This window comes from Plectrocnemia conspersa, unplaced genomic scaffold (genome assembly GCF_051122295.1).
Source record: "Plectrocnemia conspersa isolate PC_06_02 unplaced genomic scaffold, ASM5112229v1 ptg000011l, whole genome shotgun sequence".
NCBI lineage: Eukaryota > Metazoa > Arthropoda > Insecta > Trichoptera > Polycentropodidae > Plectrocnemia > Plectrocnemia conspersa.
In genome coordinates, this window is record NW_028277175.1 from 17,105,461 (window position 1) to 17,120,986 (window position 15,526).

Consider the following 15,526-nt stretch of genomic DNA (forward strand, 5'->3'; position numbering starts at 1 on the left):
TTCTAGGTTTTTCGTCTATTACGACGTATAAAGTCCAGAAAATATCTCTCAAATAATTTATTTTGAGATCAACCAATAATATGCTGAGAGCATCTATATATATTTATTTTATACTAGTAGTAACATATAACTTCATGCATCAAGTAAGACTAGGAATGACTTTCTTGATTCCAATATCATACAAGTCATGTTTTAGCTCTTTTTCTACACTTTTTTCAGAAGTTTATATGTGTAGATCGAAACAAAACGTTATTTCGAACGTCATCATCCATCTTTATTCTGTAGATACGCCTTTTCACCTAACGATCTTCCCATGCCCATGTGCTAACGCAAACAAAAGCTTCAACAAGGGTTTAAAATTATCGAATATTTTATGTGGTGATTGAAAATAGAATACCAATACAAACACCGAATAATGGCTTACATAATATCCAAAGCCTAAGTAATGGTATTGTGAACGATAAAAACTTATCAATGGTTGTGTTCTATTTCTGAGAAATTTGGACATATAAAAAATATATTCAATATATACATATTATGTATTTATATCATTACAGTATATATTTTTGTATATGAAAAATTGTTTTATTGATTTCGTTTATAATCATTTGGGTCAACCCTTCAGCAGATTTTTTGGTGCATTATCATTTTTTTTATTGGTTATTCAAAATAAAAATTTATAGGTCTTCATTGCCGTAAATTGTATTTGAATTGTGATATTTTAAAAATAAGGTGTTTCATACTATTGAGAAAAATCCAAGTGTTCGTGCATATGGTACATTAAAATATAAATATACCAACCCCCTCCATAAATAAAAAAGTGCGTCTTTTCTAGATGCTTTTTGAAGTTAAGGAGCTTAATTCTAGAGGCTTCCTATGATAAAAATACTATATGTCAATATTTTTTTCTCTTTCAGGGACTGCCATCTTCATTTTTTTTTTGTTATTTCCCCACCGAATTTACATCCATTAGCATCTCGGAACCAAACCGCATCCGATACAGAACGAAGTCACGTAACGCCGAACGTCTCAATCCTGCCCCAAAGGTCCCACGAACATTTATTTACATTAGAAATGGGGTGGTTCTTTTCCGCTTCGTACGTGCTCGAGGGGGTGGCCCTAACCACCCCCTGACATCCTGTGCGAACCGACTCACGTGACAGGATGACGACTCCAAACCGCCTGACGTCTATCCCGCGTTGGATGTAACTCGAATTTTTAAAGTCACAGCACAAAGGGGGACATTGCTCAAATGTCTCGGCGCGAATTTTTAACGAAAACCGTTCCTCTGCATTCACAGCGTTATTCCTTTTGGTTACGGTTATTTCAGTGTTTGCAGCTCGGTTAACGTTGACGTCTTTGTACATATTGAGTAGACCGTGTTTGTTTGCTTACTTTTTTTTGCTCGGTTCTTCTTTAGCGAACGATATTTTTTACGACGCACGAAAGGGCTCTAAAAGATGAAAGCGGTTCTGTTTGTTTGTTTGTTGGTTTTTCTCTAGCATTTTACTTTTCGTCAACGTTTTAACGCATCGGATATGATACTTTACAAAAACAGAAGAGTCATAGAGATCGAAGAGTTACATCAAACGCGAACATACAAGAACAATATACATTTACCTATATATATATGAGCCGTACGTGGGACAGTAGTTCGCAGAATAGAGGTAAAGGAATTCGAGTTCAAACTTTTTCAAGAAAGCATCTCATTAAAGTATGAGAAGGTTACAATTGTAACAATTGTTTCAGTACTAACTTACATGGTTAGATATACACTGGGCTACAGAAAAAAATAAAAAAAAAGCAATTAGGCTTAAGAAATAAATAGCAACTTGTCTGTCCTAGAAGATTTTTTTTTTAGTAAATTATACCAAATCTCAACCGTTGTAGCTAATATTTATAAACATTAACAGCTTGTAAAAATTATAATGATTGAACCAATTGTGCTTATATATTTGCATAGCTTTTTAACGATTTGGCTTTTCACTTTAGCGGCTTTAATTCCGTATTCAGCTTGCCTTCGCTATGAAAATAATTTAAAGCGATTTATAACAAAATATTTAAGTTAAAATAATACATTGTTTATGATACAGTATTACAAAATCCAATATATCTGGGAAAAAAATAAGGCGAAGTCGGATAGTAAAATTAATTAAAATAGATATAGTAAAACTATATTTTTAATTAGAGGAAGGTATTTATTTTATACTAAATAAGTAAAAAGCAAATACAAAAGAAATGTATAATTTTCGCCATCATCGCTATTATTCTCAACGCCACATTGTAACGTATTACTGATGTAATTTTCGTGCACGCGCTTAACTAAATCTACGTACATATATTTATATTAAAGCAATAATTCACAAAGCGAGTTGTAAAACGAAAACAGATGTCGCCGTGATTTCAAAGCTAACTAATCAAGTCAGACGTATTAAAATAACGTGCTTGATTTGAATAATTACCAGACAACGATAGTTAAACTTGATTAATCGTAATCGTGACAATGTGGAAAGCTCAGTCATACGACATTATGTAGTATAATTAAATTTAATTTTAAGCAAAATTTACTGGATAGATATTATTATATAAAGACGAGGAATATTCGCATATTATATACTAAAAAATAATGTGGAAACTTCATGTAAACTCGCCATTAAAATAAAATAATGTAATGTATATATATATATATATACATATAAACATATATTAAACAGTAACTAAATATATTGATGATACTACAGAAAGTTAACATATGCCTTAAAATATCACCCTGTATATATCAATTTAATATGTACAAAAGTAATATTTTGATCAAATATTCAGTAATTTTTATGGTATGTATATATAAAAATTACTTTGTGTCAATTTATTGTTTAAATTAATATATATAATTTTATTATTTAACTTTTAAAATAAATTTATTAAATGGCACTGCTTTTAGCAGCCAGTACACAAATAAGTATTTCTAGCTATTTACTAGTTAATTCAGCTCATAACTTTTAGTATGTATGTTTGCGGAATTTTAGAGTTAAAATCTGTTATATATTCATATTATAACAACGCGTATATTTTACTAAAATACGTAAAAACTACTTCTTCCCCATTTTATTATAACTTTTGCCTCCTAATATAAAAAGTTATATCATAAATCTCAACACTTTATGCTCATATATTTTATCAAATATTATATTATACTTGGCTTGTGTGTTCTAAGTTTTCTGTTTATGTTTATAATTTAATACGATATGTAACGCTATTATCTCCAAATTTAGTTTTATAGTATTATATTAAACTATAATGCTTATAAAAAATCATATAAAATTTTAATAAATAGGTTATGCCATCACAATTTAATTAAATAAAACGTAATTGTTTCTAGTGGCCCATTAATCAAATTTTAATTGCAGTATATAATCAATCAGGCAGATAATGAAATATTTAAAAAAATATTTAAAGTAAATAAAGACATATTGTGATTATATTTAGAAAAATAGTACAACAAAAATAATATAATAGATATGTATGTTTCTAATTTAAACCATATAACTAAAGATTTGGCGAGTTTTCAGAGTGGAATAAATTTATTATTTTGACTCATCGGATAGCCAAATTCTCCCTATTGGATTAATATCCATTCTTGTATCCCAGCGCATTTATTTAAGGAGCGTTGTGATTCGATTAGTTGAGTTATCGAAGAAACTTGTATAGCGCTACGCATTTTTTAAACAACTGAATAGTGCTGTTGACGATGCAACTATTTTTAAGAAATTCCAGTTTTGGATTCCGGATCGTCTTCGAGAATTACGATCGCGTCCTTTTCTGATGCCCGTTAGAGTTACGACTAGCCCATGGCTGTCCTACCAGTTTCCTTAATACACTGGCATTGAATAATGATGTATTTAATGTCAGCTACGAAGAGCTGGTTCGGTTCGTAAAAATTAATTTTAATATTTTATAACATTTTTATTTTCCTATTATCTATAATTTTGTAATATCATTTTTTAATTAAAGTTTTTTTTTAATTTTAAAGTTTAAATGTACATTTAATGTAAAAATCGTCATTGAAATTAAAAATAACATTTCCTTGCGAAATAATCAAGTTCCCATTCGCTCGTTAAAGTTGTACCATTGCCCGTTTGAATTCCCGAATGAAAATTTTTAAAGCTCGAAAAAACTGGCTCAGAATATAAATGTGTGTTTAAACTATATATATAGACTCTCGCGCATGCTTAAATATTTTTGCCATAAAACTATACTTTTGATAAAAAAAAGTTGTTTTTTAGTGATAGCAACAAAACATTAAAATATAGTTAAATCTGCATTGAATATGTAATTTAAAAATAAAGTTCACATAAATATTATCTATGTTTTATGGTTTTGCTGATAAAGTTTTAGTGTTTGTCGAAATGAAACTAGAGCAAATAATATAGTATGCATGAAAATGAACCTCTCGTAGCATGCGCTGGGTTTTTGTATTATGCATTAAACATTTTTTATCTTTATTTAGAGGTTAGATGTAAGGATAATGTATTTATAAAATTACAAATATTAAATACATAAATAATATATTTCGTTCATATTTTGAAGGGAAAATTAAAAATAAAATTGGTCAACAATAAAAGCTATATAAGGAACTGCAGAGAAAAGGGATCTAAGCATTCAATGATTAGGATTTAGTAGCGGTAAAGTTACTGGTACGAATATAAATTGAATAGAGTCACGCATTACCCTAAGTCGAAACTCGTGTTGAGCTTCTGTGCTGTATATATATTTAGCGCATTGTATATTCGACAAAATAGTATATTAAAAATATACACGAGTATACTACATAAATAAATATACACATTTCGCGGCTGTTTGATGTTCTAAGTGCCAAGCGAAACAAGCGAGAGCCTTCGCCGTAAAATGCAAAACAGTTTTCGTAGTCCTCAAAGGTATGCTTTATTTTCATAATAACAACATTGAATAACTTATAACTAATTTAAATATTGATATCTTTTACTCTAACAAAACTACACGAAATGCCTCATATTAAAAATGTAGATAAATGTGAAAAAGGTCACATTGTCAGAGTCTCATGTTGGAAACTCTGACAGATGCGAACCTCAAAATCCCGGTGTGTCGCATTGAAAACATTTATCTTGTACTCTCTTGGACAATGATATTTTTTAGAGTCGAAAATCCAGCTAGATTTAAAGTTGTATATATATATACATATATATTGTAGGAAATTGTGTTTGTATATGTGAGAAATCAATAATCTGGGCCGCTTAGAAATATCGTCTCGTGATCTAATCCAATTAATCTGGGAGACTTTAGAGAGATTTTCCTTACGAAGCGTGCAAATCTGGCAAACCTAAATAAATCTTCGATCAGTAACGCAAATATTTTGTATCAAATATCATAAAATAATTTGTGTGGTAAATTAATTTGCACGTTAAATTTAAAACAAATATTACTAAAGTGGCATTGATTTAGTACGAACACAAATTTTATTAATGAATTTTGAGAGTTAAGTGCTTAGTATGTTTTTAAGTTTAAATTAATCAGTATACAATTTTATTTTACAATTATTTTATATTTTTTTATACATATGTTATTCTCAATGAGCTGAAGTAGCTAATTATTATGTGAAGGTTTCAACCACCTACACAATTTTCTACGATTTAGAGGTCACTCAAAAAACTGTTTAAACTAACAAAAAAATCGACAAAATATTTCACAGACTAACCACTAATAACCACTCATAAGTACTGTCGAAAAAACTACACTTTGTCTAAAAAAGGTGCACGATAAATAATATTATACATCCTACCTTGCGCACTTTACTATTGTTGTTCGACTTTTTGGTTACTGATCGCCGAGTGATTTTTCTTAAGGCATCAACACATTTTGGGGGGAATGCACAAAAAGCGATGCAATTGACTCACAAACATTCTTATACACGATTTTCCAGAGCTGTCTCGAATCAGCATTATGAAAGACGTAACACCAAGTCACCAAGGGAAGAGGTGCCATGGAATCACCACAGTAGAGACAATCCAGGAGACTAAATCGACGTGATAGCATGGCGAGAATACATTACGACGAGTCCCAGTTGCTCCATCGAATTCACGGCCGATAATAATACAACTCGTCACGCCAGCGAAAACTCTATGTCATCCAAGACCTATCATTTTAAACTCCACCGCCTGATAGCATCATCTATATTTTTCTAAATTAATTTATATATGTTATTTTCGGCGTCTATTTAGCTTCAAAGTCACATCTTTGGCCTTAAAAACCAAAAAATATATATATTTTTTAATACCTAAAATGTACTACCTAGCTCGATTTGAAATAATAACGACGATATACATCCGATAGATTAGGTGAATCTGGGAAAACCCTAATCTGTGATGATCGATTAGAATTTAAATTATTTAATAATAAAAAAATTACGATCTCCTAGACACAATAGAAATTTTAATAGGATTCTTAACCATGTCTTCAGGGTATTTATCATTGACTATACTGGATGTCATGCTAGTATAATATGAGAACAATTTATGTAAAATAAATAAAAAAATATTAGGAAATACTAGGAAAACAAAATCTGTGATGATCTATCGAAATTACACGAGAGATATGATATTCGAACCTTATTCTTTTAGGTATGAGTCATCGACTATACAACTGGTCTATTGGCTAATATAATATATCACATATGTATATTTATGTAATACATGTGAAAATCATAAAAAATCATTTACACTATATAACGATAATTTCTCCATTTTCTAAAATCTATTTTATGTGAAAAACAAGATTTTTTAATAAATACAAACTAATAAAACGGTGAATAGTTATAGGGATTTTAGACATGTAACGTCTCAAAGATTATATTATTCAATTATATGATAAATAGTTTCAAATCTCTTATAGTTTTTAGCAATAAGGTCCTATTTTTAGATTTCGACGATTTTATTTTGGATTTTTTACTTAGATCTTTACATTAAAAATTATGTTTTATTATTTAATATGGTATATTATAAAATGACATATTGTACATATTCTATTCCATGTATAAAAAAAGTTTCGGGTTCTAAATTATATTATATTTATGAATCATAAAGTAACAAAAATAAAAACTTTCCTTATAAAATCGCTGATTTTTTGTAATCATATTAAATCATTTTTTACGGCTACATGACGCGTAAGTTAGTTACGTTCGTTGTGAATATGTTACATAAAACAAATAAATTCTTGCTAAAATGTTTTAATACAATTTTATTCAGTATTATAACTTGTTCCTTAATACGAGTTATTAATCATTTCTCGTGTATTATGCAGGTTAATTGACTACAATATGTTCACCCCAGCGTTAGCCGAGCTTCGGTCGTTTCCTGGTGTCTATTTTGCGGCCACTAAGGGGTCGACGCGTATAAAAAATGTATTTAATTTGTTTACGGAATTAACACGTTAACGCGGCGCGTGTCGGCGAATCGGTTAAGAGGGTTAAGCGAGGGTTAACGCGGAACGGTTTGAGAATAAACAGCGGCAACATGACATGGCGAATTCCAGGTAATCTTATTAAGTGAGAATTCCGCAAGGACGGCTATAAGCTTATTAAAGTTTGAGCGGGTTTTGGGGCTTATATAATGAACTTTACTTTGAACGGGAAAACGCCGGATCGTAACGAATCACTGGGTACAAAGAGCCCCTAACCGACGCCGTTACCGACACCCGCCTATTCATTCGAGATCTATGAGTTTTAATAATACACGTGGCGTGTATGGGCGATACTGTTTTGGGATTTACATAGTAACTAGGTAGCAAACTATACGCAAGATAATGCATGTTTAAGAGTGATTGTTTAGAACTTTGAATAACAGCGAAGTCAAGCAAAATCGTTTTTGAAACGAGGGTTTCATATACTTTTTAATTAAATGCTTATTACAGACATTAGTTTATCTAGTATTTATTCATTTAATTATGGAACTATTTTTTATTGTGCCTGAATAAAAATTTTCTATTCTGATTGTGAAATCTTAATAAGTTTAACTTAACGAAGTTGTATAAAATTGTTGTTTTACTGCAGCATGTTATTTGGCAGTTGGTTGATTTGAAATTTTAGTTTCTGCATATTCAGATATATCTGCTGTATGCAAAACCATTTGCCTGTTTTTTTATGATATATTCCATTGTGAATTTGATCAGTCCTTCAGCAGAAAGAGCCTCCAGACGTACAATTGATCTAACCCGAACATGTTTCAAAAAAGATAAATTTAATTTTTCATAAATTATGTAAAAAATCGGAATATCATTCAAGTTTAGGGTGCTTAGAGCACGGACATAGAACACAATGTTTTCTTGACATAGGAATTACATTAAGATTTGACAGAATGACATATTTAAAAATCTCAAACCTTTCTTGAGAGTCATTGACTCGCTGTCTTTGTAGACCGATCTGGATTCCTTGTGAAAATAGGCTGATGAGAATTGTTTATCTTTTAACATTAAAAAGTGCCATGTCGTATCATTTTTTAAGAGATTTTTATAGGACTTTTGAATTACATTCGAGAGAAAGTAGAAATCTTCCTAAATTCCAATAACATTTTAAGATGCTCAGCTTTGTATCATAGTAAAGGACGCGTTTATATCAACTTTCGTCGCAATTTTTTACGCGTGAAATAATCTAAAAGATACACAGTAGGGTGTACCAAGAAACTAATCTCCTTGGTCAAACTCACAATGAGAAATGTCAAATGCCAAGTGAGAGTACAAAATGATATATTTGTGAATACTCAACAGCCTACGACAGGTCGATGTTCTAGACTTTTAATCAGACTAACAACTTATAAAGAGCTATACACCATTTTAAGGGATGTCCCATTATTAAAGCAAGGCACCCAGGCACAATATTACAAGAGGGGTCGCAATTTTAATTTAAAAAATATCAAAAACTAACATGCATAACAAACTGAGCAAAAATAAATAGAAAATGGAAAAACTGCGGCAGTAATCGTGTCATAAAAACAAATAATTAATAAAAATGTAAAAAAAAATATTTGTTTTTAAATTTTTTTTTGTAAAGTTAGGCTATGTTAGGTTATGCTACGATTTATCGTAGCATAACCTAACTCAACCTAACTCAGTTCCTTATAAAAACACATTTTGCCTAAATATAATAGGTTTATATATGGAATTTAATCAAAATTATTTTAATTGGATAGGATAATTTTCGCTGCTTTTATTATATCAGCATAATTTTTTTCAAAAAATAGAGCTTGTCAACATCTTAAAAATACATGTTAGCCAGCTATATCCACCATTTTGCTTCAAAATGGTAGCTATTTAAAAAAAAATGAAAAATCGTATCTTTGTTAAAAAACATTTTAGAGAAAAAAGTAGAGAGTAAAAATGTTTTATTTAAAAGCGCAATAAAAAATTTAAATATTTTTGTCCCCTATTTTTGTCAATTATTTGTTTTTGCGACACGATCACTGCCGCAGTTTTTAATATTTTAAATTTTTTCTACAAAAAATTTGTATTTATTTTTGCTCAGTTTGTTTAGCATGTTAGTTTTTTTTTTAATTTTTTAAATGAAAATTGTGACCCCTTTGAGGTGTGACTTTGCAGCAAATAAGACGCAGATGGAAACCAATGAGAGTTAAATTTACATATTGCGACAAACTATGATTGGCGAGATTGTTATTCTCCGAGCGGTAGTAGAGAAGCTGGCGGAAGGATGAAAGATGAAAAAAATATATTTCCTTATCCTATTAAATAATTCACGACAACTATTCAAAGCATTTTACGGTTTAAATAATAAACTACTAATGTAATTTAAAATAAAATAAAAAGTTTAAAATACTAAGATTGATCATATGTAGCATAAACAAAAAGTATGTGACCAGCTAAATATATTTAAGAAAAAAATATTATATTTAAACTTAGTTTTCAAATCAATTATTGTTTGTATTAAACATAAGCAATACTTCTAATTCACATTGTTTTTTTGCTTTTGGGTCTATTGGATTGGTTGTTTCAGCGAAAATTAAGGTCAATTAGTTGGAAAATTAAGGTCATATGTTGACTACAAAAGTAATATCGTCCTTATCAAAAAGTATATCAAATGACCGTCGTTTGAATATTAAAAAAAGCTTAAATTTTTTCAGGGATACCGTACATAACTAACACGAGAGTTTGTTTATTTTCAAGCATATTTTACATAATATATACATATAACAGAAACACTTTCAAGTTTTCAAATGGTAATTGAAACCAAGTAGAGGCACTCAAGACTGAATCCATTAAGCTAGGTCCTAAATGCTATGTAAAATAATGAACAACGCTCTTAATTGGAAATTTAACTCTGCAGCAATGAACGACGTCGATAAAAATATTGAAAGTTTAATTAAAATTGTAATATTCGAATTACTAAAAGGAAATTTGATGATCACCTTATTTAATTAAACAATTTGACATATTAATTAATTGTGAGTATTTAACTACAATTGGTTTTAATAATTTATATTAAAATTATAAAAGTCTGTTTTACTGTTTGTCTGTTTTATCAATACTTGAGGCATATGATTTTTTATGAATAATTCCATTGCAAATTTATAGGTTAACCGATTTAATAAATAATAATATTCAGGTTAGTAGTAAAAAAATATAATAATAATATTCCCCCTTAAATATATTTGCTCGTACGCACGAGCATTATTATTGCATAGACGCGATAAAATAATAGGAATATAAACACAACAAAATGTTGTTGTATGTCAATAAAAGCGTCACAATAATTTTCGACTCATTGTCTTTGTAAATCGATCTGGGTTCATTGTGAAAATGGACTGCTGACAATTGCTCACCTTTCAGTACTGGAAAATGCCATATCATGCAGTTTTCAAGATCTTTATTATCAATGAAGTTTTCTTATCGCCTATGTGAAAATAGTCTGGATAGAAAGATTTCCACTAAGGACTTTGGAATTACGTTCGAGAGAAAGTGTAAATTCTCCTTATATTTTAATAATATTTGTGCATATATTTGTAAAAATAAAAAACAGAATTCTTAATATAGAATTTGTGCGAGCCCAAGAAATTCTCTCAGGATTGAAAAAAAATACAGAAACGATTTCTGTTATATCTTTAAATGAGAGAGTTCGGTTACTATCATTTTCTTTATCCCAGCGCTGTATTCTCGTAAAAAATATATTTCTAGATTTTGAATCACTGAAGCTGTTGACAATTTTCTTATCCTCGAGAATTTCCAGCTTTTGGGTTCAAGAACATCTAGCAAGGCGTTCAATGCCCGTTTCTCGCATATAGCAGTAGCCATCCAGCTTCTTAATACGCTGACAATGTACGTTGTTCTGTTCAGTGTCGGCTAAGAAAAGTTGGTCCGATTATTTTTGTATAATTTTAGTAGTATATAATACTTTTATAATTATGCTTTAATGTTTTATGTTTGACGCATTGAATTAAACCTGTAAGGGCACGATGGTCGTATTTCAATAAATAAATAAATGTTACCTGTCCCCATTTATCACGACCAGTCCGCGAATTATCCACCGAAGGACCTAAATATAGTGCGAACAACCCCAATAGCTAGTTTTTTAAATTACAATTATAAAGTAATGGACTTTTTAAAACTGATGTACGAGTCATATTAAAGTCGATGAAATACATTTCTCAAATAAATAAATGTTGGCAATTGCAACAGATTTGATAAAAATATTGGACGAAGATTACCAGCTATTTAGAGTTTTTCAATTACCGAAATCCAAGAATTTGGATTAAGGGGATTTAATTGCTTCTGGGAAATTCAAAACTAGCAAGACGTTTCAAACTAATAGTTCAATTTTAACGATAGTTTGATTATCAAAAAAACTTTTAGAATAAGCGGAAGTCTGACAATTCGATCCTAGCTAGAATTTTATTTTAATATTATATTATACTTTATTTATATTTTAATTACTTATTGTATTGCAAATTATACTTTTTAGACAGTAATTTGAATAAACAAAAAAGTAATAAGCAACTCAATTTTAATTTTTTTTAATACAAGAAAATATAATTTAATTATATAAAGTTGTTTAACTCATTGAGAAAGGAAAGATTATCTTAGCTCATCTTATCTATCGACTGATTTTCATCCACACCGATAATTAGAAGGCTTCGTGACCTTTAATAAAGTTAGATATCGAGTCAAACATTTCTCGGGTTAAGGAAATCGTTTCGAGAAATATCCTCCAGCCAGGGTTACGTATCAATTACGAAAGCTCGTTGTGCGTACATTCTACTTAACAGTTGGGTCTTATCGCGAGGTTAACGGCACTGCGAACCCGGAGAGCTTTTAATCAAATTGTTCTACTTATTGAACAATTGGAAAATTAATGTCTGCGACAATTTTATGGAGGACTGTTTGATTGCGGTATTGTTTGCATGAATATGATATTATTATTGTGTTAGTTACAAGTTGCAAAAGTTTTGAATGTATAATATTTATATTCTTACCTCCGAGACGAATTTCAGCCGTCGCTTGTACTTGCTCCCATTCATTAGCCACAACACACTGATACATCCCTTTGTCGTTCTTGGTCAATGAACGAAGGGTTAACCTTTCAGGAGGCTCTAACTGTAGACGAGATCCTGAAGCGACAGCTCGACCATCATGTAACCACCTCGTACGTCCTGCAGGATGACCAGTCACCGTGCATTGAAGTTGAGCTGAACCTCCAGCGTCTACAGTCTGGACTGAAGGTCTGATCGCAGCCGTCAAAGGAGCTAAAAATATTAATAATATAAATCGCTTTCTTCTAATTTCTGAATTGGACTTACATATATTTATAAAATTAACTGTGCCGCCATAACGTACTTTATGTAAAAAATAGATATTGCAAGTCTATTAAAATTATATTCACTCTTTGAACTTCACGTATTATATTCACAAGTTTAGTGATTATTCACTAGTTTTATTGATATATGATTAAGAATTATTAATTACTTGTAGCTTATCTATACATATATCGATGGGAGCACAAACATCGAAACATGTTTTTGTATCGAGAGGCAGTAAAATCGACGAATCCGACACGCCACTAAATCATCAAAAACTGAGGACAAAATTTCAGGCGCCGCTCCAATTACGTACGTATAAATTTTAATATAATTATGGGCGAGCATGCAAGGGTGCTATAATTTATGTTCGTTACTGAATCGCTTTTATGATGTATTAAATCTTGGTTATAGTCAGTTCTGCGATCTCTCTTGGGCCCGATACTGTAGGTACGCAGCCTTGATCGTTATCGTGCCGACTCTAATTCAATTCAACTATTACCATGTTCTGGGTACTTACCAGCTAAACGTGTGTCTACAAAGTGCTTGTTTAATCCACCTGAACCAGACTGGTTGAACATACAGTTTAAGTCGAAAGCTTTGACGTTTACGTTTTTCGAACAATCGAATGGAAGATCGTCTTGATGAATTTGTATTACGTGAAGAATGGTACAATTAAGATGAGGTCGTATAATCAATTTAAATTAGCTCAAAGAGTTACTTAGAATCGGGGGAGCTGTTGCAACCTTGATAAAATTATTCTCTATTAAATACAATTATGCTACAAAATTAAAATATTAAATTATATTTTATTTTAGATGTTTATGAAAATCAATTGAAAACCACAGAGTGCTTTGGATTCTATTAAATTTTTTGATAAAAAATATACTTACACGTGACGGTCAACGTAACTTGCACTGTCTCTTCTCCAGCTGAATTGTTGACCCAGCAAAGATATTTTCCTCGATCTTCCAAAGCAACGGGATATATTCTTAGAAGACCTCCTGACACTTCTATTCTTTCGGAAGATGACAACGCTGTGAGTTGTTCGTGTTTCTCCTTAAACCACCTGATGACACGAAAGTATTGATTAATTAAAATAGAAAAAAAACAGACTATGATGGGCGAGATCGTTATTCTCCGAGCGGTGGTGGAAAAGCTGGCGCACGGATGATGTCCATTTTAGTTGATGTGGCAGCGACAGTATAGCTAAGATTGATCTGAGATTGATCAGTCTGAGAATAACTTTCGGTGTTTTAAATCTCTGTCACTAAGACAGTTTAAGTTGTGATTTTTTTTTTAAATACGCACAATTTATTTTAATTTATGCCATTTAGTGCTTATTTAAATTTCAGTATTCACAGTACCGGATAATGCTTTGCACGCTAAATGCTCTCAAACATTGAAACGAATTAATATTAAATCTTACTAATACACAAATGGAAACTTTACGGACACGGTTAAGAGGATCATTCGTTTAAACAAAAGAGCGAGCTTTTCATTTATTTCATGTTCCTAATGGAAAGTGCTTAAAAAGCGGCGATTTTGGAGGACAAAGGGAAAGAGAACCCCGTGCGTTAGGAATGTAGAGTGGAAAATATATCACGGGATCAGGCAAGAGAGATAAAAATCGTAATATATTAATAAGTAATATTTATTATTCAGCTGAAATTGCATCTCGAGATGTTCGTTCGTTAATTCAAAACTAAATTCGTCGTTAATGGAATAACAAGAGGATTTTCGCGGAGATACAACTCAATTTCTAACGAGTCGTATTCATAATTGAAAATTTTAAAGTAAACGCTCTACGTCGAAGTTTTTCGCTCTTTGGCCCGAGTTTCGTTTCAGTAAAGCTTCCATCCGAAAGTCGTTAACTTGCTAATTAAGCTCGATTAACGGCGCTGCGCGATTTTCAGCCGGAGCTTTTTTTAATCACGCATGTAACTTTGTTAAACACATTTTTTAATTACGGAATGATTTTGATATATTAATTAAATTTCGTTTATTTAATTAGCTTATCTAAGTATTAAACACAACTTTTGAATTATGAATCTGTGGCGACAGTATTTTCTATAATAAATTTAATTTAATATATAATATTTTTAACAGATGTTAATATTAACATAGTATGCAATTTAATCTCAGAACCCAAGGATTAGTATACATAGTCCCGAAACTTTTGGGATTGATTTTTTGTCAAAAACAATCAAGTTGGTTTTTGAACAAAATTAAAATCATTACAACATTACAAATTTATGCTTAGCTAATGAAGTTTACCTCGCTAATTTTGTACTTTTACATTAAGATTTCTCCTCAACTCTATGAATGATGCTTAAAAGAAAATTATTAATGTCAATTTATAGATGTCTATGATGTATATATATATATAAGTAAAGAAAGATTTTTAATAATTCATATTATCAGGTTCATCAACTGAACTACCTCTCTATTTACAATTGGAGAGATAAACGTATATCATAATCATAAAAAGGACAATTTGACTCGCGATAAAGCGCTTTAAAACCATGAGTAACTCAATTGAACAAATTACGATATAACAGCAGCTACACGACGCAATAACTGTATAGGTATATAAATTGATGTTAATAAAATTGAGTTAAATTGCAACTTTAAAATCTCGGAATCATCATAACAGTTGTGTCAAGATGTACTGAAAACTCGTACAATCTTTTGGTGAA

General features: G+C 30.6%; 1 protein-coding gene across 1 annotated transcript in view; it reads right to left on the bottom strand.

Moving 5' to 3' along the window:
• Dscam4 (Down syndrome cell adhesion molecule 4) overlaps positions 1-15,526 on the bottom strand; it is a 234,479-nt gene that overhangs the window by 44,707 nt on the left and 174,246 nt on the right. Inside the window, exons 8-9 of the mRNA XM_088198032.1 lie at positions 13,721-13,896; positions 12,507-12,776 (exon numbers count right to left, since the gene is read on the bottom strand). Coding sequence (XP_088054158.1) covers positions 12,507-12,776; positions 13,721-13,896 — 446 coding nt within the window. The remainder of the gene's footprint in view (positions 1-12,506; positions 12,777-13,720; positions 13,897-15,526) is intronic.